Here is a 22,530-nt window from a genome sequence, read left to right on the forward strand (position 1 = left end):
CAGGCCTAGGGGTATTGTTTGTTTTTGCGACGCTCACATTCGGCACTAAAACCAGTCACCTTTCCTCATTAGCGCATTCTTATGGAGCTTGTTGATTATTCAATAACTGCATTATAGCTTCCTAATTGAATTCATCATATGACCACCACCAGTGGCAGAGTTTATTTCCTCCATGTACAGTAGCTGTTCTTTTAAAAGCAAATCTTTCTGTGGAATACATACGTACGGATGGCTGTCAGTGACGTTCTGCAGCCCCTCCCCTTTTGTGCCTAAAGCGAAACCCCCTCTACTTCCCCTGTGGTCTACTGCTTTACAGTACCCGAGATACTTACGATCCAGATGCCTGCTGTCGGGATTCCATCGTTGACCGATTCAGAGATGTCCTAATTCCATTCAGAGATTTTGTCTGCCAGCATCCTGACCGTCCTCATGTTGAACACATCCCCTTTCGGTGGCATTTCCAGAGTCTGGAAACCTACATTATCTGTATCTTGGATGTATTTGGGTCTACACTGCCCATTGTGTTGTAATCATTAAGGCTTTTTGACTTTCTGATTAATGTTTGTAGGACATTGGGTTAAATGCCTGAAGGTGTCCAAAGTGATTGACGTTGGTATTGGTAAAAAGGCAAATTATTAGTTGGATCAGATACTTGCCCAGTCTGTTTCGTACATTATTCAACAATGCTGGCTTATTCCTATAAGATAATGTTTCTTTAAGTTGGTAACATTTCAACACACTGCGCCTTTGTTTTTAAAGCCTGCTTACTGCTTAGTGTAAGCAAAAAGAAAAGTGGTTTTAAGCAGCGCTGATTGAAAATACTAAAACCAATTGGACTGTTTTCACAATAAAAAATGCAATTTATTAAACATAATCAAAATAATGTTTAAAAATAAAATATATATATATATATATATATATATATATATATATATATATATATATATATATATATATATATATATATATGCAGTATTTATATTATGCAATTGCTAAAGCATAGGGTGAGTGAAATAAAATGCATGAGATATAAAAAAAATGCCAGTGCACTAGACTTTAAGTCCCATGATTCCTGGTAAAATGGGGGGATATGAGTTTGGAGGGATCTGTCCGTTCCTATTATGCCCTTATTTTTACAGCATTCCCAAGATTGTAAAATAAGGGAGTGTTGATTTTACCGTCCACTTGTGGGGTATCGTCCTGCGCTGTCAACGACCTTCTCAGCAGATGTTATGCTGGTCCAAGTGGATGTCCAAATTTACTTGGCAGGTGTATAGCACTGAGGGTAGGTGGAAAAGTAGCTTCTATTCTGGAACTGGTGGAGGTTCCTAATGGAGGGCTGGTTCAGATAGGTCCCAATCCAAGAAGACAAATGGATGCGGATGCCAGGATTCAATGGGATCTGGGTGACACTCCTTCAGTGGGGTCTGGGTAACACCTCTGACGCGTTTCTCTGTATTCCACAGCTTTATTAAAGTATAGGGTGTGCTGGTACGGAAGCGGTACATCTGTCAGAACAGACTTAGGTCTACAGTCATTAGGTCGACCCTGGAAGGTCGACTGTCCCCAAGGTTGACAGGGTTAAAGGTCAACATGGCTCAAGGTCGACATTACTTAAGGTCGACTGGCCAAGGTCGACATTCATTAGGTCGACATGAGTTTTTCACTGTTTTTTGGCCCGAATGTCGACATGGACACAGTTGGAGTTGAACCGCAGCCCCTCGCATTGCTCGCTTCACTCGCGATGCTTCGGGCACGGTGCCTCGCTGCGCTCGCCACACTATTTTATTCTCCCACCACGCCCTAGTGGATGGTAGGGCATGAAATACAGCCTGTCGGCACATGTCTGCTCAAAAAACAGTGAAAAACGCATGTTGACCTAATGACTGTCGACATTGACCCATGTCGACCTTGACCCTTGGGGACAGTCGACCTTCCGGGGTCGACCTAATGACTGTCGACCTAAGTCCGGTCTGACAGATGACCGTTTCCCGCTGGTACCCAGGGGGATATTTATACTCGCCACCTAATTTAACCATAATTATTCTTGCTGGCATGCCTTTAACTAGTAAGAGGGAATTCAATTAATTGAACTACACCATTAGCCCCGAAGCGGTGCCTGTTAATATTGGGGATTTTTTTTTGCTGTAAAAAAAAAAAAATGCCCAAGTTAAACTTTTTTTTCCCCCCTCTCAAATCAGACAGCAAGACCACACAGGTCAGTGAACTTATCACAAATTCTATGGGGGGTACTTGTGTATTATCACGGCGCCCGGCTACGCTACGTCTTCAACGTACCTAACGTACGTTGTCAGCGTAGCCGGCGCCGTGATAATACAGTTTTGGAATGTGTGTATTGCTTTATACTTACCCTCCTCCACCGCACCCATCACGATCCCTGCGATCCACCGTTGTCCCCGGTGGCAGCGTTCAGTCCCCCTCCTCTGGCAGTCACTCCCTGGCGCACATACAATGAACTTAATTCAACCTAGTGCCGCTGGGGCAGCATCACATGGTTTCCCTGCTCCCCCAGCGGTACTACGCTAATTGCGTACATTGCGGGAGCCGAGAATGACCGCTGGCGCCGGGGAGTGACTGCTGGTGCCGGTGACATCAGTCAGCGGGGATCGTGATGGACGTGGTGGCCGGCCAGAGGAGTGTAAGTATAAAGCAAAACACACACACATTTCCACCACTAACAACACACACACACACACACACAGATTTCCCCCACTAATAACATCATATCCCCAGCATCCACGTGGGCGTGAAGTTAATTTTATAAAGTTTGGCGAGCTCGAAGTGTGGCGAACGCAGATGTATCAGTGTCCCCTCGCGGGCTTGGTGTGCTCTCCACGCTTCGGGCTCGGTGGCTCCCTGCGCTCGCCACACTTTATGAAAAATAACTCCACGCCCATGTGAATGCTGGGGGCATGACGGATAGTGGGGATATGAACCATTGTGTATTACAGCTCACCACAACAAGTTACGTAGTTTACGTAGCCAGCATAGTGGTGTATTGGTATTCTCAATACACCACTGCGCAAACTATGTAACGGGCGCTGTGATAATACACAAGTACCCTATGGGGTTGAATTGTACTGTGTGATGCCTACTGGCAGTCTAAACAAATGGGCATCTATAGGAGCTATTCAGTTGCTCTGATCAGCCGGTCCTTAGCATTTGGCAAAACTGACAGCACTGCCAAAGTTCTCATCTTAAAATCCGAGTTTGGGCGTCCAAATGTCAGCATTTTCACACATTTCTTTTGAGTTCTTCTGGAGGCTGACAGGTGCCACATCCTAAAGGATATTTTATTGCGTGCCACAATTTAATTGCCCCCTATAGCCTGAAAAATATCCCTTTTGGTGAAATTCAGTAGTGTTAAATGCCCGGATCTGAAATCCCTGACTTATTTTGTAAACTAACGGAAAATAAGTCAGTGTCTCAGTTTGCGTAATGTTTTGCTGTACTGTTACCCCTTATTCCTAACTACGGGCGTACCTAGTTATACCCTTATGGTGGTGTCTTTAGCAATAACAATGCACTTACGCAGACCTCAGTATATATCAGGGAGCGCTTCTATTGCTCCGTCAGCTTACAGTAAATAATTTACACGAGACTGGAGTAAGTTTTACCATTTTGTCCTGGTTTGTGTGCTCAAAAATAGATTTTAGTGACCACCCACCCGAACGCAGAAACTATTGAATAGCTGAGTGATGATCAGGGGAATTCACCTATAAATATAGTTAGATTATATTTTCTCTTAATATGTTCGATTTTTAACACCTATTTGCGAGTTTTATGTGATTTTTTGAATTTCTTAATCTTGCATTGTTGTTAAATGGCCAAGCCCCTTGTAGAGCAATGAAATGTTATGGTGTAGTAGGGTATAATGTGTTCCTATCATCAGATATTCCTTCACTGAGATGTTTGCTTTATCAGGAAATAAGTGTATGGAATTTTATCCGTGGACGTCCATTTTAATGTCCACTGTTGTAGCCGTTATGTTATTGATATGTACAAACTATTTGCACATAAATTGTAGGTGATGTAATAGTTTAACCTTTCTTTTTCGGAAAGTACGAAGCAGAATTCACCTCTGGTTAGTAATGGTGCGGTATTGTTAAGCAAAATGTGCAGTCAAACTTTATTCATATTTATTTATTTTTTTATTTCCAGGACAGAAAATTAACCAAAGCAGAGCAGCAGAGATTCAAAGAAGAGGCTGAGATGCTGAAGGGGCTTCAACATCCCAACATTGTGCGTTTCTACGATTCCTGGGAGTCTACTCTGAAGGGGAAGAAATGCATTGTCTTGGTGACGGAACTGATGACATCCGGCACTTTAAAAACGTAAACCTCTTTGCAGATTAACAGCTTTGTGCGGTACACCAGACTCCTTTCATTGTGCTCTGTGACAGAAGTTTACATTAGCAATTTTCCCTTTTTAGCTATGAATTTTTATTTTATATTTTTTACTCTCAAACCTTTTCTGTTAAGTGAGTGATGTGAACATTCCCTATTTGTTTTTTATTTTACACCCTCCAACACAGGTGGACTAAATGAATGGTTGAGGCCTTGGCTTTTATGGGCGATGTTCTGTTTGGCCAGGAATTAGACAAGTTAATTTTACAGGCTACTGGAGGTAGAACTCCTTTTCAGCCTTCGTCTACCCCATCCCCTAAGCGAATTTATTCACGTCTGTCCTTCCGAGGGCCTCCGGCGTACAGGGGTAGAGCCAGGGGATCATTCCCCCCCCCCCCCCCCCCCCCACGTGGTAGACGAGGTAGAGAGGCCTCCTCCTCAGCTGGGGCTGCAACAGGTTCTCGTTGACAGGATGCCAAGCCGACAGACACGCATGATGGGATCCTGTCCCACTTGAGGTATCCCACAGTGGGTGAACGACTGTTGCTTTTCAAGGTTGCCTTTCAGGAGTCCTTCAAGGACCTAGGTAAATCTAATCCTGATAGGCGGGTGCAAACTGGAATTTGCGTACCAGTCACCCAGTCGGTTCTTCACAACAGGCCATCCTGCTTTACATGCCAAGCGGGATCAACGGTCTGTGCGAGTCGGCCATTATTGTTCCGAATGCCTGTGTGCGGCATCCATTCACCTCCCGGACGACGGCTGGGGGGTGCACGGGGGCAGCCCAGCAGCTTACCTTGGTGCTTGGCTGCCCCAAGCACAGCGATCAGCAGTCCCGGCGGGGATGACCGTGGTCCTGGTGCTTGGAGATGATGTAATCTCCAAGCGCCGCCTTAGTCTACACTGCGGGTGGGCACCGCAGTGTAAATGGTGTAAATCTCGGATCCAACCCGGATTGGATCCTTCATCCAAATGCCGGGTCGGATCCGGGATTTGGGGTGTAAAAGGGGTATTACAGAGGTCTGAGTCTTTAATTTTTTTGATTTTAGCCATCAGAGAAGTCCTTGACCTTCCACTGGCTGCACCTGTAGACGTTGATCCCTTTTTTTGTCTCTCAAAAAAGGCAGGATGTGGTATTCCCTGAACAGGCTGATTTGGAAGATGCTTTCAAATCGGGTTGGAAAAATCCTGAAAAGAGATTTCAAGTGTCCAAACGCTTCAAATCCACTTTCCACGTCAATGCCGCCAGCAGGCGGGTGTGGTAGGAGCCGCCAGTTGTAGATGCTTCCATGTCCTGTTTGTCAAAAAAGATGGTACTCCCAGTGCCCGGGACTTCCACACTTAAGGGTTCAGTGGATAAAAAACTAGATGTACCCTCAAGTCTATGTATATGGGCAGTGGGGAGGCTTTGCGCCCGGTACTTGCTAGTTGCTGAATGACAAAGTCCATTCATACCTGCGTGACCCAAATCCAAGAGGGATTGCTGGACGATATGTCAACGGCCCAGGTGGCTGGTTCACTCTGTCACATACAAGATGTGGCTAAGGTGCTTTGTGACACGCAAAAGGAGGTGGGCACTATTAATGCGCGTAACTCAGCCATGGTGGTTTCCGTCCGCAGGGTTCTGTGGCTGCGTCAGTGGGTTGCTGACTCCAAGCGTAGCATGGAGAACCTTCCATTCACGGGAGAACGTCTGTTTGGTAAGGAACTAGATGAGTTGATTTCTAAGGCTACGGCCGGAAAATCCACTTTTCTCCCAACTGCCTCTAGCCAACCCAGATGGCCCTTTTCAGGCCAGAGTCCGCAGTCCTTTCGGACTGGCAAATTTCGCCCTCCATGAGTTCTACTCCCGGTGGGGGCACTGCGGTCGCTTTTCAGCCAGGTGTGGGAGGATTTTTGCCTCAGTCCATGGGACAGGGGTATTTCGCACGGCTACAAGCAGGAGTTCAGCACCGATTCTTTCAGCTGCGGCAAGGGATCAGCTGGTCTTTAGGCAAGCTGTATAGAAGATGCAGGACTCCCAGGTTATAATACCTGTTCCGGAACAGGGCAAAGGGTATTACTCCACCCTGTTGTTAGTACCGAAGCCGGACGGCTGGGTGAGACCCATCCTTAACCTGAAATCCTTGAACCCCTTTTTGAGGGTGCTCAAGTTCAGGATAGAGTCTCTGAGGTTGGTTGTGGCCGGCCTGGAAGGAGGGGAGTTCCTAGCGTCCTTGGACGTGAAGGACACATACCTTCACATTCCTATATTGCATCCGCACAAGGCTTACCTCAGGTTCGCAATCGGAAACAAGCATTTCCAGTTCCAAGCCTTGCCTTTCGGCCTGTCCACGGCTCTGCGCATCTTTACCAGGGTGATGGCGAAATTATGTCCTTGCTAAGGGCTCAAGGGGTAAATGTTATCCCATATCTGGACGATCTGCTGATAAAGGCGAGAACAGAGGAACTGTTGACGGTGGATATCACCACCACAATGCCGGTACTGTCTTCGCACGGGTGGATTTTGAACCTGCAAAAGTCCTCACTGACCCCATCCAGGAGTCTCCAGTTCTTAAGGATGATTCTGGATGCAGTGGAACAGAAAGTGTTCCTGCCGGAGGAAAATATGGTAGCCATTCAACTGCTGATAGTGACAGTCCTTACACCGGTTCTGGTGTCAGTCCATCAGTGCATCCAACTACTAGGAAAAATGGTGGCCTCCTTCGAGGCGCTCCAGTTCGGGAGGTTCCACTATCGGACTTTCCAGTTGGATCCTTTGGCCAAATGGTCAGGTTCCCACCTGCAGATGCACAGGCGGGTAAGTCTGTCGGCCCAGGCAAGGCTGTCCTTGCAATGGTGGCTTCACCCGCAAAACCTCTTGGTGGGCAGCCGTTTTGGGATCCGGGATTGGGTCCTTCTGATGACAGATGCCAGTCTCCTTGGCTGGGGAGCAGTGACACAGGGAAGACTTTTTCAGGGAAAATGGTCTCTGTGGGAGTCCAAACTTTACATCAACTGTTTGGAACCCCGAGCTGTCTATTATGCACTCCTGCAGGCAGCCCCCTTGTTGCAGAGCCTCGCAATCCAGGTTCAGTCTGAAAACGCAACGACGGTTGTGTACATCAACCGGCAGGGGGGGGGGGGGGGATAAAGAACAAGTCCTACATGAGGGAGGTATCCAAGATCTTGGTTTGTGCAGAGGCTCACGCCATGGCCTTACCACAGATCGACCTGATGGCGTCCAGGATCAACAAAAAGGTGGACAAGTATTGCTCCAGGTCCAGGGACCCTTAGGCAGTGGCAGTCGATGCACTAACAATGATTTGGTTGTTCAACCTGGTTTACCGGTTTCCTCCCATTCCCTTGATATGTCGCGTGCTAAAAAGAATTCGAAGCCAAGAAGTGGATACGATTGTGGTGGCCCCGGACTGGCCTTAAAGGGAATGGTACGCAGATCTTCAGGCCATGGTCGTAGGGACCCAGTGGCATCTACCTCTCATAGTCGACTTGCTCACTGAGTGGCCCTTCGTTTACCAGGGCTTAGTGCGGCTTCGTTTGGCGGCCTGGAGGTTGAGCTCCAGATTTTAGCCGGAAAAGGCGTTCATGCTTCTGTCATTTCCACCATGAACCAGGCTAGGAAACAGGTGACGGCTTCCCATTTTCAGAAGATCTGGAGAAAGTATGTAGCCTGGTGTGAAACTAATTTGTTTGCACCTGCGGATTTTAAACTGAATCGTTTTCTATGATTTCTGCTTTCAGGCTTGGACCTTCGCCTACGGCTCGGTTCCTTGAAAGTACAGATTTTGTCTCTCTTTCCATTTTCTTTCAAAGGAAATTGGCTAACATTCCGGAAGTTCATACCTTTCTGTAGGAGGTTTTGAGGATTCAACCCCCCTTTGTGCCACTTACGGCTCCCTGGGACCTTGATGTGGTCTTACAGTTCCTGCAGTCGTCTTGGTTTGAACCACTGGCGTCAGCTGATTTGAAGTACCTCACATGGAAGACTGTGGTGCTTCTGGCTCTGGCGTCAGCTAGACGCGTGTCAGAGTTAGGTGCTTTATCTTCCAGGAGTCCTTATCTGGTGTTTCACGCAGATAGGGCAGAACTGAGAACAAAACAGCAGTTCTTGCCGAAGATTGTTTTGGCTGTCCATCTGAACCAGGCTGTTGTGGTTCCATCTATTAAGGGTCACTCTGGGATTCCGGAATACCTGGATGTGGTTTGAGCACTTAAGGTCTATGTTGGTAGAACGGCCAGGCTACGCAAGAGGGATTGTCTTTTTGTGCTTCTGATGCCCAGAAAAAGGGTTTGACGGCCTCATAACAACCTATTGCACGTTGGATTTATGCTATTATTCGTCAGGCTTACGGTGAGGCTGACTTACGGGTTCCACCTTCTGTGAAGGCTCATTCCACGAGAGCGGTGGGCGCATCCTGGGCGGCTGCTCGGGGTGTGTCAGCTCTGCAATTATGCAGAGCTGCTACTTGGTCGGCTCAACACACTGTTGTAAAGTATTACAAATTTGACGCCCTGGCCAAAGAGCCCAGTTTGGGCAGTTTTTGTATTGAGAACCCAGTATACCATATGAATGATAGTGAAAATAGGATTTTAATACCTACCGGTAAATTATTATTATTATTTTTTAAACTCTTTATTTAGACTTGTAGAGCTAAGTGAACAAATTGCATAATAGAACAGTGATAGCTATACGCAGATAGCTCAAACATTTTGATACAACAATTGTACGGACAGAGAAGACAAAGGAGGGGGGGGGGGGAGGGTCAGGTCGTGTATGCGAGCAATAAGTGGGTTATGGATTCGTGGGTGCCAGAAAGCACGAGAGCAGTGATGAGTAGTAAAATACGACTAGGTCTGAGGATTACAACTGAGAAGACATACAAACATTATATTAACCATATCACAGGAGCATAGTGGCAGGAGGAGGATCCGAGGGCAGGACATCAAAAGGGCACCGACAGTTCTCATGTGGGCTGATATACACGGTTAGGGGTAGGATGGTTTGCTAGTAGCCAGGGATTCCAGATTAGGGAGAATTTATGGGGGCAGTCGTGGAGGTAATAGCTGATCTTTTCCATATTTGCTATATATCCAATATAGTTATTTAGTGCCTGTAGGGTAGGGGGAGAGGGTGATTTCCAGTTTTTAGCTATAAGTGATTTTGCAGCGGCTAGCACATGGGAGAACAGTTTATTCATGTGGGGGTCTAGGTTCTGGAAGGGATGGCTAGTAAAAAGGACCATGGGTCTAGGGTAATTGTAGTGCCAGAAAGGGACCCCAACAGGTCTTGAACCTGGGACCAAAAGGTGGCTATGACAGGGCAAGTCCACCAGATATGGTGGAGAGTTCCTCTTCTCCCACAGCCCCGCCAACAAACCGGAGTAGCCGAGGGAAAGATTTTGGACAATCTACCAGGAGTATAATACCACCTATAGTACAGTTTATAGGAGGTTTATTTTATGCGTGTGGAAATTGAGCTTTTGGCAATTCCCTCTCACCTCGCCCCAGCACAGATCGTCTGGGGGTGGACCAAGATCCCTCTCCCGGTAAATTATTTTCACAAAGTTCATATATACTGGGAACCTGCCTCTGTGCGGAGTTTTACTGCATCTGGTTGTCCCTTCAAGGGGTGACATATTCTGGCTTGTTGTCTATGTTGTCACTTAGGTGATATTTGCTTGTAGTGTTCTACAAGGAGTTAACTGTTTTATTTACCAGTTATAAATGTTTTTAGGCTGTGCCGGTATAAATCTCACCACACTCACATATACTTAAATCCTGACCTCACATACGTTCATTCTCCTGGGGCACAGTTTTTCCTTAACTGAGCATGTGGAGGAGGAAGTAGAGGGGAAGAGCCAGTACACCCACTGCCAAGAGTTCTACAGTATGTGCTTGTCTCCTGCAGAGGACCTCTTCTTCCCCATTGTATTGAGAACCCAGTATACCATATGAACTTCGTGAAAAGGATTTACCGGTATCCTATTTTCATCTGCCCCACTTGCAGTGCACATGGTTTTGCCCATTTTGAGAACAAATTTATACTGCGATCAGATCTGAATAAGGGCCAGAGTCCGAAAGAAAATCTGATTCGCTTTTCATACTCTATGATGCGGTGCAGGGTCATACTCTATGATGTGTGCAGGGTCACTACGTGGAAAGGTCACAATACCTTTACAAAATTTTACAGGTTTGACACTTTTGCTGCGTCAACTTCTAAGTTGGAACATTAAGTGTTGCAGGGCTCCTGGCACTCTACCGCCCATGGGGGTAGAGTTGGGATGTCCCCATTGTAAGCAGCCTGCATTGTCCCCTGTAGGAATGAAGGCAAAAAAGAGGAATTGCAGTTCTCCGATTCCACAGGGGACACTACACGCCCTCCCAGCGCTGTGTTGCCCAGCCTGATTGTGTGGGTGGGTGTGTATGCGTATGCTATTCTGCTATGCTGTTCTCCTTCTCCTCCGTTCTTGAAGATTCCCTGGTCTCTCTTCCTTTTGGACGCAGTTTTTTAAGACTGAGGTTTGGGGGGGATGGGGGAGAGGGAGGGGCCAGCAAGTGTAAAAGATTTGAAGGTGCCGACTCCTATCTGTCCACCACTCCCCATTGTAAGCAGCCTGCAGTGTCCCATATGGAATCGGAGCAATGGAATTACTGGTGGGTACCAAATTCCTCTTTTATTTGGGTACTTCGTAAGAAATGGGCATCCAATCAGTGCAGTTCATCTTTCACCCTAAATGTGCCCATGCACGGTAAAATAATTGGATGTGTTTTGGACTAGATAGCATCGCATGCAATCCAAACCTAGTTTGAAAAGTATGTGCATATGTGTGATGGGGCGGGAGCGCGCATCGCACCCGAAAAAATGCACCATGTATGGGCACCTAAAGAGTGTCAATATATTCACATTTTGTATTAATGGCTGAATCTGAGTTTTTATTATTTTTTTTTTATTTTTTCCTGTATAACCCCGGACTTTGCCTACTGCCAGGTGTGTTCTGCACAATAGGGTAATAAATCCTTTTAGTTCCATTATGTCACCTTGTCTACAACTTCTTCTCTCTAGTTTTGGCCTATGCTTAAAGGTGACGTTATATAGTAGGGACAGTATGAATTTGCAGAATAGGAGTATCCTTATGTTTGTTTTGTGTGTCCATGTGTAATAATGGCGTTTCAGGTCGGTGGTGACACTATTCTGTGTTTATTTGCAGCTACTTGAAAAGATTCAAAGTCATGAAGCCCAAAGTGCTAAGAAGTTGGTGTAGACAAATCTTAAAAGGGCTTCAGTTTCTCCACACTCGGACGCCACCTATCATTCATCGAGACTTGAAGTGCGACAACATCTTCATTACTGGACCAACTGGCTCTGTGAAGATTGGAGACCTTGGTTTGGCCACTTTGATGAGGACATCCTTTGCGAAGAGTGTGATTGGTGAGGCTTGTTGTCGAACAGATTACTTATATAAACCTGTTTATGTTTGCTACACGAATACACATACATTGAGGTCATTCACCACAGAGCTGCTGGAATCCTAAATCCTAGCCGCGTGCGTTTTGTTTTATACAGTAACGTAATAGCTGAAAATATGTCGGTACAGCTCATGTAAAAGTCTCTGCCCTCATTACCTAAAGGCAGTCACATTCTTTTTGTAGGTGTTTATGTTTTGAGCTGATTATATCGTTATGAATTATGTAAGGCTGCTAGGCTACAGATGTTAAAAGCATGCGATACATCAGGAAGCTCTTCTTCTAAAGCATGGGTCCTCAAACTGCGGCCCTCCAGATGTTGTGAAACTACAAATCCCAGCATGCCTTGCCACAGTTTTGCTATAAGGAAGTGTTAAAACTGTGGCAAGGCATGCCGGGATTTGTAGTTTCACAACATCTGGAGGGCCGCAGTTTGAGGACCCATGTTCTAAAGTGTTAAGTCAAACAGGCTGATAAATGTCGTCTGCAAAATGTTTCCATTAGAAACCACTGCAGTATTTACTGCTACGGTTTCCTGTTCTGCAGGCTCTTGTGTCTTACAAAAGCCTAGTTATGTGCATCGGAAGACACTAATGCTTTGTTCAAATGGTTGCGTATAACACTCGTATGCCTCGTGTGGAAATCGCAGGTAACCGGCTGCTCATTTGCCAGGTCTCCTGATATTCTCTTATGGACAGGGATTAAAAAGCAGCAATTGAATACATATATGTATATACTAGTAAGCCCGCTCAAAGCAAATGCTTCAAAAGCTAGTCTGCTACCTTGTGATTGCCTCTGTGTTTGTACATCTGTGAGAGAAAGAGATGTAGTTTCACTCGCTGCCAACAGATGGCAGTGTTTCGGAGACACACAAATTGACACTAGACATATAGGTAGAAATCCAGAGCAGCCGGCACTCCACAGTATAAGTACACCTGGCTTCTGGTGCCAGAGAGAGAATAATTCATAAATCCAACTCCAACAGTAAGAAACGGTTATTCATTCCTGTTGGAGTTGGATTTATATAGATATATATAGATGTATTTTTTTTCTGATCCGTGCCACGTTTTTTTAATTGGTATTCACACTCCATTATTACTATTATGTGAGTCCTTTTTAATTGCACATCCCTGGCCTTTCATGCCTTACAGAATCCAGAGTAGTGTAACCGATGTGGGGCGACAAGAGTAGGATAGCCCTCTCTCGCTGCAGCATTTGAAACGGAATAAATGGGGATTGCTCAGGGAGGGGAATGACAAATTGGAGGAAGCAGTTACAGTAGTGAAGGTGGGAGGTAATCAGAGAATGGATACATTTCGGTAACCACTTGGGTAAGAGAACGGTGCAATAAAGAAGTCAGGAAAAAATGTGTTACTCTTCCCACCGTGGTGGGATATGGACAGTCTTAGGAAGAGTATTAGAACCCAGGGTATATGGTCATTAGGTCACGGTGCATTGGGTCAACCACTGAAGGTCAACATGAAATAGGTTGAATCATGCATTGGGTCGACAGTAGGAAGGTCGACAGGCAAAAGGTTTTTCCGGGTTTTTGTTTGTTTGAGCTGGCAGCCGGAAAGGCAGTATTTCATGCCCTACCATCCACTACATCGTGGTGGGAGAATAGGTGTACAAAATGCATGACGCACCGTGCCCAAAGCATGGCGAGCCATGCAAGAAGAGGCGGTACAGTTTGGGGTTGATCCGATTAACCCTGAAGGGTGCGGATGGTTTGCCGAGTGCGAATAATCGTGGTACCGGGAACACTTTACGGGGGGCCGAATTCGCTGAAAAGTGCTTGCACCTCCATAGGGATGTGAGGAAATTTCAGTGAATTCGGCCCTGCGAAGGGTACGAGTTTGGGTTAATTCTGGTGCCGTTTTCAGCGGGAAAGCAGCACCCGAACGGCAACTCTCACCCTTCGGGATCGACCCCTTTGACCATGTGGACATCCAAGACAAAAAAGAAATAAAATCTTGAAACTCCTGTCGACCTTGTGTTGTGGAACTACACATTCCAGCATGGCCATGTCACATTTTGAGCAAGCGTTAATAATAAAGCCAGTGACAGAGCATGCGGTGGTGAGTAGTTTCACTGCAGTTCGAGGCCGCATGTTGAACCCCCTTCTGTGAAACAAATGATTATACTGCATTTCTAAGACGGATGGAACACAAGCATTGGTTGCTCTTGACAGATAATAAGAGAGCAATGTAAAACATTTCTGTTTTCCTAGTGGGGAGTTCCCTTGGCAACAATACGGTCGCTAGATTGCCACTATGAAGGTTGACATACATTAGGTCGACCAGTAAAGGTTGACAGTTCTTAGGTTGGTACATTAAAACGGGTCGGCCTAACGTGAAAAACTTAAGATGACCTTCTCATTGTCGACCTTATGCTTGTGTCAACCTTAGCCATGTCGACTAAGCTATGTTTACTAAGCTATGTTTACTAAGCTACGTTGACCTTCAGCGGTCGACCCATACCCAAACCCAGTGCATGGCTGTGAAATAGAAAGTTGAGGGTGGAATTTTATTTTGTTCCCAATTGTTTAATGGGTACTCTTTACCTAGCACGGCGCCCACGATTTTGATCGTGGGCATCGCAGGTAAAAAAATCGCGGGCATTGAATGCACTAAAAATCGGGTGCGACGTGACCGACGCGATGCCCGCGATTTCCCATAGGGAACAATGTTACATGCCTCAATTGACCCGATTTTCATGTTACATGCCTCAATTGACCCGATTTTTCCATAGGAAACAATGTTAAATGGCCCACAGAGGCCAAATAGGCACCCTGAAGTGTGAAATGGCCCTCACAATTGTTAACGCCACCCCACGATCAACGTCAACCCAAGCGTGGCGAGGGGCGGCGGTACGCGTCCTACGACCTTTTCATACCCCCACTATCCACGTCGGCGTGGAGTTGAGAATAGAATAGTGTGGCGAGCCACCGAGCCCGAAGCGTGGCGAGGGGACGCGGATACCTTCACAGGTAAACGCTTCCCTTCGCGGGCTTCACAGGTATCCGCGTCCCCTCGCGGGGCTCGCCACGCTTCGGGCTCGGTGGCTCGCTGCGCTCGCCACACTATTCTATTCTCACCTCCACGCCGATGTGGATAGTGGGGGTATGAAAAGGTCGTAGGACGCGTACCGCCGACCCTCGCGGGCTCGCTGCGCTCGCTACGCTTCGGGTTCACGTTGATCGTGGGGTGGCGTTAACAATTGTTGGGCCCATTTCACACTTCAGGGGGACTATTTGGCCTCTGTGGGCCATTTAACATTGTTTATGGAAAAATCGGGTCAATTGAGGCATTGAACAGGAAAATCGGGTCAATTGAGACATTTAACATTGTTCCCTATGGAAAATCGCGGGCATCGCGTCGGTCGCATCGCACCCTATTTTTAAGTGCATTCAATGCCCGCGATGGGCGCCGTGATAAGTAAAGAGTACCGTTTAATGCAGCAGAATATTTTTTTCAATATAGAATTAAATGTTCAAATATGTAATCTGGCAGCAGCTATTTCCTTAGCTCCTTTATTAAAGGGAGTCTGTAGTCTGCTTTCCATACTGATATCCATCAGGATATATGTAATCTGTATTGTGGGCCCTGAGAAGAGTTCTTAGCAGGCGATTACCTTGGGACCACTTGCACTGCTATTATACCACAGGTCTCTTAGGGGACGGGAGTTTGTGGCTATTGATGTATGGAATCTGTCTGTGAGAACAGTGCTCACATTACAGTCCAGCGTTATTGCAGTTATCCAACGCCAGAGATACTTTTCTTATCTTCAAAAAAATGTTTCTGCGTAATTATGTCCAACCCCGCATGACAGGTGTCATGACAGCTGTGTGCGCACATGCCTCATTACTACCAACCACTGTGCGTTAACTGTGTCCTGTACTTTCATCCATTAAAGTAAATATTGAGGTAGATACTTTTTACTTGTTCTCTTTACCCAGTTCACACTGCCGGCAATATCCCATGTTATTGCATGTAAACTTACAGAAACCTGGGATATTGTGCAGTGTGGAAATAAGCTGGGTCAAGCATTTCAATCCTGGCAACAAGCAGAGTTGAACACTGGTTCAACCAGGGTGCAGTGTGAACGAGTACTCTAGATCGACGCGACTCAGTACCCATTCACAGCATAGGAAGAACCAGCGCATGGGGATGATCTCATCGCCAAGCGCTGGCTCATGACTCGTCGGCAGTGATGTCACCAGCTTGCAATAAACAGGGTTGGACCGCAACCCAGCTTTGTGATGTGAGGGGGATGAAAATAAACTATCTATGGGCTAGGGATGGCCATTGACCATCGATGGTATATGGCCGATGTCGAATAGGTTTGACATCGATGGGGGAGAACCAGATGGCTTCCCACCATCGATGTCAGGCTTAACTGAATAGTTTCATTTTTATTTTTTCATCTAGGGGCCCGGGACATGGAGCATAGCTCCGCCCCGACACACGTGAAGCCCCGCCCCCGTATTTTGATTGACCCAGAGGCCAATCTTTCAAAACAAATGGATGACCATCGATCTATAAAAACATTGATGGTCATCCATTGCATACTTATACACTATCGATAGTCAGTTGCACTTTTGCCATCGATGGCAAAGGCAACGATGGCCATCCCTACTATGGGCAAATAGCAAAGTCACTGATAATGGACTAAAGGCATGGGGTAATCGGAAAAAATTTGACGCAAGAACATTGTCCTTCTGTGAGGTTTCCTCTCCTGGCTTTTGGAGTACAGCATGCAGAAGGTTTTCCCTATAATGATTTTCTGCCAGTTCTTAATTGTAAACACAGCATGAGAACTGGGAGATAAATATTTTTTATTTTTTTTATTACTACAGAACTAGTTTTATTATCTGGTTCTCTCTTGCCTTAAATACTTTAACAAATGAACAGAACAAGGAAACTAACTTAAAGTCAATATAATGCTGTACATGGTATATAAACATTAACACTCAAGTAAACAGCATGGCGGCAGCATCCCAGGGTCAGGTGCTGAGGTTGTGTAATTATGGAGTAGGTTAAAGTATAAGGAAGAGAAGGAAAAGCACATGAGGGGAAAGGGCCCTGCTGGTGATAGCTAAATCTAGTGGGGCAGACAGACCGGGATGACGGATGAGGTAGGCATTGTGCATTAGGATGAGAGATTGCTGGGTCTTGAGAGGCTGATTTGAGTGGTGAAGAGTCTGAGAGGGAGATCATTTCAGAGAAGAGAGAAGCACATACTAAATCTTGGAGGCTGGGAGTAGGAGGAAGTAATCAGTTGGTAGGAGAGGTCGCGTGCGTTTTTTGTGAAGAGGACAGATATGTAAATATGAAAGAAAATCTGAGGGCTTTGTACGTCAAAGAAGCATTACTTAGATTCTGGTGAGGAGCCAATGTAGGGGTTTGTAGTAATGGCGGGAGGCAGAGGACAGAGAGGCCAGATAGAAGGAGGTTGCATTATTCCAATCTGGATAATGCAATTAAAACATCAGAGACTAATATAAATATTAGAGTTAATCCGTGTACACACTGGCTGGAGGCCTAGGGTTTTTTTTTTTTAATGATGATTAAGCAGAGTTAAAATGAAGATGCTTATAATTATCTGATATAGACGGCTAACTACATTTTGCCATCCCCAGCCGTGGCCAAATACGTGCGCAGTATCTTAGTGAAAATTGCCTTGCCTGCACAGTCCATTTGGCTGGGCGAAAGTGGCGGCGTCATCACCTGGAGTGTACAAATGGAGCGATTCTGGCTAACCTTCTAGGTCAGTTTTTGCAAACTCCAGTCCTCGAGAGCTACCAACAGTTCACGTTTTCCAGACAACCTAGCTGCTGCACAGGTGCACTCATTACTCAGACATATTTTAAAAGATCCACAGGTGGAGCTATTTACGTCACTTGTGATTCTGTGAGGAGATCTGGAAAACATTAAAGGTGCCCATACACTAGTAAGATTTATCTTCAGATCTGGCTGGTTGGAACAAAAACATGGTTATGGATGAGTGACAGTTTGTCAGTTTTCCAGCATTTCCAAACAAATGGTCAACTGTCATTTACTCTCATCCATAGCCATGTTTTTGTTCCAACCAGCCAGATCTGAAGATAAATCTGCGTGTGTATGGCCACCTTGACTGTTGGTAGCTCTTGAGGACTGTAGTTGGCTACCAGAGTTCTAGGCCAAATCGCACCCCTTAAAGGTAGCACTTGTTACAGTGTGTCTTTATATGAAATGTTGCAGTCCATAACTTTAGCTGTATAGTTAATGAAGTATTCACAACACTTTACCAAATAATTCACTTAATCTGTTTTTTGTTTATTTCTAGCAGTGTGATTTTTTTTTTTTTACATTATTTTGTTTCAACTTTTTGCATGTGCTTTTATTACGGATCGATTTATTGATTTGTATCGGAAGGTAACGCCAACTGTGACTCTCTCCCCAGGAACCCCCGAATTCATGGCCCCAGAAATGTATGAGGAGCATTACGATGAGTCTGTGGATGTCTATGCATTCGGCATGTGCATGCTTGAAATGGCTACCTCAGAATACCCATACTCTGAATGCCAGAATGCCGCTCAGATCTACCGCAAAGTGACCAGCGTACGTCTGCCTTCTATTCCGAATTATGCCTTCTAGATTAAATATATCTGGATGAACGTGTCACTTTTTTTTTTTTTTTTTTACCTTTTCCTCCTTCTGTTGTAATAGCTCAGGCATGTCCAAACTGTGGCCCTCCAGCTGTTGCGGAACTACAAGTCCCATCGTGCCTTACAACAGTTTTGCGATTAGGGAATGCTAAAACTATGGCAAGGCATGCTGGGATGTGTAGTTTCAAAGAAGCTGGAGAGCGACAGTTTGGACATGCCTGTAATAGATGAAACATTGGTTAATTTCTGTGGTCGTCCCTCCCCCCCCCCCCCCCCCCCCCCCCACACACACTAACACCATTCCCTTAATTGTGTTTCGTTTGCTCCATCATTGACTGTCTGTACATGGATCGGCGGGATGCCTTTTATGTAAAGCACCTCGCAGTATTAATTGTCTGTCTTGTCACTACAGGGAATTAAACCTGCCAGTTTTAATAAAGTATCTGACCCAGAGGTAAAAGAAATCATAGAGAGCTGCATCCGACAGAACCAGACTGAAAGGTGAGACCATAATGAGCAGGAAATAATGGAACATTTTATTACAAGTTTATTATCGGAAAAGAGGCTTCGCGCTAACGAGCTCAATGGTGGTAAAAGTCAGAGCACAGTCCGACATATGACAGTAGCCTGGAAATATGCTGCGTTTTCTTTGTGAATGTGTGGAATTGTGAAGTACTTAAATTTAGGTGAACTATGAGTGTATCTTGTTGAGTTATGCAAAATGCTAGATTTTTTGGGCTTCATCTGACTTGTCAGACTGCTCATATCAATATATCTGCCCCAATTGTGTTGGGATCATAACCAGGTGACTCAGATACTGCTACCCTGAGCCAGCAGTATATGAGGGCTCACATGAACCAGCTGACCGCAGTCTATTTCTATGAGCGCTATGTATTATATAAACATTTCTACATCCATGGGGTGTTTTTATGTTCCCAAGACCCTTGCCACGCTGCCCCACGGTGCGGGATGGGAGCACCCTTACCACGCTGCCCCTCGGTGCGGGATGGAAGCACCCTTACCACGCTGCCCCACGGTGCGGGATGGGAGCACCCTTACCACGCTGCCCCTCGGTGCGGGATGGAAGCACCCTTACCGCGCTGCCCCTCGGTGCGGGATGGAAGCACCCTTACCACGCTGCTCCTCGGTGCAGGATGGGAGCACCCTTACCACGCTGCCCCTCGGTGCGGGATGGAAGCACCCTTACCGCGCTGCCCCTCGGTGCGGGATGGAAGCACCCTTACCGCGCTGCCCCTCGGTGCGGGATGGGAGCACCCTTACCGCGCTGCCCCTCGGTGCGGGATGGAAGCACCCTTACCGCGCTGCCCCTCGGTGCAGGATGGGAGCACCCTTACTGCGATGCCCCACGGTGTAGGATGGGAGCACCTTTACTGTGCTGCCCCTCGGTGCGGGAGGGGAGCAACCTTACCACTCTGCCACTCGGCGCTCTTTACCTGTCTGGGAGCAACTTTACCGCGCTGGCGCTCGGTGGGAGCAACTTTACCGCGCTGCCCCTCGGCGGGAGCAACTTTACCGCGCTGCCCCTCGGCGCCGGATTGGAGCACCCTTACCGTGCTGCCCCTCGGCGCCAGATGGGAGCACCCTTACCGCGCTGCCCCTCATCGACGGATGGGAGCACCCTTACCGCGCTGCCCCTCGGCGCCGGATGGGATCACCCTTACCGCGCTGCCCCTCGGTGTGGGATGGGAGCACCCTTACCGCGCTGCCCCTCGGTGCGGGATGGGAGCACCCTTACCGCGCTGCCCCTCGGTGCGGGATGGAAGCACCCTTACCGCGCTGCCCCTCGGTGCAGGATGGGAGCACCCTTACCGCGCTGCCCCTCGGTGCGGGATGGGAGCACCCTTACCGCGCTGCCCCACGGTGCTTGATGGGAGCACCCTTACCGCGCTGCCCCACGGTGTAGGATGGGAGCACCTTTACTGTGCTGCCCCTCGGTGCGGGAGGGGAGCAACCTTACCACTCTGACACTCGGCGCTCTTTACCTGTCTGGGAGCAACTTTACCGCGCTGCCCCTCGGCACCAGATGGGAGCACCCTTACCGCGCTGCCCCTCGGTGCACGGTGGGCGCAATATTAGATTTACGGAGGTTTCTTAAAATGAAAAGTGGTCCTTTTAGATTTATCGATCGTTTCTCTGTTGCATCCTAGAAATTATTCCGGGTTCCTATTAACAACACTGCTACTCTTATTTTAGAAGCTTTCACAATTGTACACATTAGGGAGGACACAAATGCTTTACCTTCTGAGTGGGAATATAGAAAGAAGCGGATAGTCACACGCAGTGCAGAGGGTCACACCCTTCATGACCATCGATCCTCAAAGGCCATGTCCTGCAGTGGAATGAAGCACATAAGTCCTGTGGGATATTTTTTGTGGAATAGAGCCTTTTTTATTTATCATAGTATAGGTAAAATTCATGCACCTCTGCTGATTCTTTATTCTGCTATTGTTAATCATGGTCTTTTTTTGGTTCCAGGTTATCTATTAAGGACCTCCTAAACCACGCCTTCTTCGCAGAAGACACTGGCCTTCGAGTAGAGCTAGCAGAGGAAGATGATGGTGTAAACCCATCACTGGCCCTGAGACTCTGGGTAGAAGATCCCAAAAAGCTCAAAGGAAAACACAAAGACAATGAAGCTATAGAGTTCGGCTTTAATGTGGATTTAGACAATCCGGATGAAGTGGCCTATGAAATGGTGAGATCCAGCAGTCCACACCTCAATACTTAATTTACTAAGATGGGAGGTCTATTGAAGGTGGGATGTTGACCATAGAAACCGATTTATTTTTATTTAACACCTTCTAGAACAGTGTTTATCCCGCAACTGTGCACGTTTCCAGGTCACCCGGCAGGTGCACAGATGCACTCATTATTCACTGACACATTTTAAAATATCACAGGTGGAGCTAATTATTTCACCTGTGATTCTGTGTGGAGACCTGGAAAACACGCACTGTTGGGGGCTCCTGAGGACCGAAGTTGAGAACCACTGTTCTAGAAGATAACAGATGGGATTGTTGCACAATCAGTGGTCATCAACTTATTGACACTGCCACCACCTTGGGTTAGTGTGGGTGCTCAGGAGTTAGGCACTAAAAGAAAATGTTTAGGCTCCTCCCCCTCAACTAACCCCTCCCCTCACTTTAAGCTGTGGGAGTTAAAAAGAGTTACTATGGGAACAGGGATCACCCAAGCACGGCAGGATTTGTCAAACAGTGATCAATTTATTAGCTCAACGTTTTGGGGCACTAAGCCCAGCCTCTGTTCTGCTTCTGAAGATGTGGTTTAGCGTCCTGAAACCTTGAGCTAAAAAATTGAACGTTGTTTAAAAAATCCTGCCGTACCGTGTTTGGGTGATCCCTGCTCCCGGGGTACCTGACAATATTATATATTATTGGTAGAGATATAGATATAAAATGTGTGTTCACATAAAATATGCGAGGGATCTCCATGTACACAACCATTTTATGGCTTTTTATTTATTTTTTTTACTGTAGGTTAAGTCTGGATTTTTCCACGAAAGTGACAGTAAAGCTGTGTCCAAATCTATTCGTGATCGCGTGTCCCTCATCAAGAAGACAAGAGACCGCAAGATACTGGCTGGGAACATAGAGGATCGGCGTGACTCACAGAGCAGATCAGCTGGGGCACCAATCGTACAAACAGGCACCTCTGTTACTGCTGGCTTTCCCCAAACCGTAGGGAACGAGAGCGAGGAAACCGAGGTGGATCAGCACGTACGCCAGCAGTTACAGCAGCAGTGCTCCTCAGTCACAGGTTGGTATACCCAATGAATGCCCAGAGTTACAGGCCTGTGGAAGTAAACCAGTATAGTAATAAACAATCGGGCGCAATATCTATACTCACATATTACTATAGATAAAAGTATATGTATATAAATTGTAAACTTAAAAATTATCTATATACCTAGATCCGCAAATATTTAAATTATGCAGCTCCCAATGGTAACTTGGAAAATTACTTAATAGACTAAAGAAATAGTAAATTAAGAGAGCGCAAATTAAGTAT

At 46.5% G+C, this 22,530-nt stretch overlaps 1 protein-coding gene across 3 annotated transcripts in view; it reads left to right on the forward strand.

Moving 5' to 3' along the window:
* The window catches only part of WNK3 (WNK lysine deficient protein kinase 3), a 96,590-nt gene that overhangs the window by 42,968 nt on the left and 31,092 nt on the right, over positions 1 to 22,530 (forward strand). For all 3 annotated transcript variants that reach the window (XM_083158711.1, XM_083158713.1, XM_083158712.1), the window contains exons 3-8: positions 4,183 to 4,355; positions 11,576 to 11,796; positions 18,276 to 18,433; positions 18,893 to 18,981; positions 20,977 to 21,196; positions 21,999 to 22,278. In XM_083158711.1, coding sequence (XP_083014837.1) covers positions 4,183 to 4,355; positions 11,576 to 11,796; positions 18,276 to 18,433; positions 18,893 to 18,981; positions 20,977 to 21,196; positions 21,999 to 22,278 — 1,141 coding nt within the window. The remainder of the gene's footprint in view (positions 1 to 4,182; positions 4,356 to 11,575; positions 11,797 to 18,275; positions 18,434 to 18,892; positions 18,982 to 20,976; positions 21,197 to 21,998; positions 22,279 to 22,530) is intronic.

The sequence above is a fragment of the Crinia signifera genome, chromosome 9 (assembly GCF_055691185.1).
Source record: "Crinia signifera chromosome 9, ASM5569118v1, whole genome shotgun sequence".
NCBI classification, from domain to species: domain Eukaryota; kingdom Metazoa; phylum Chordata; class Amphibia; order Anura; family Myobatrachidae; genus Crinia; species Crinia signifera.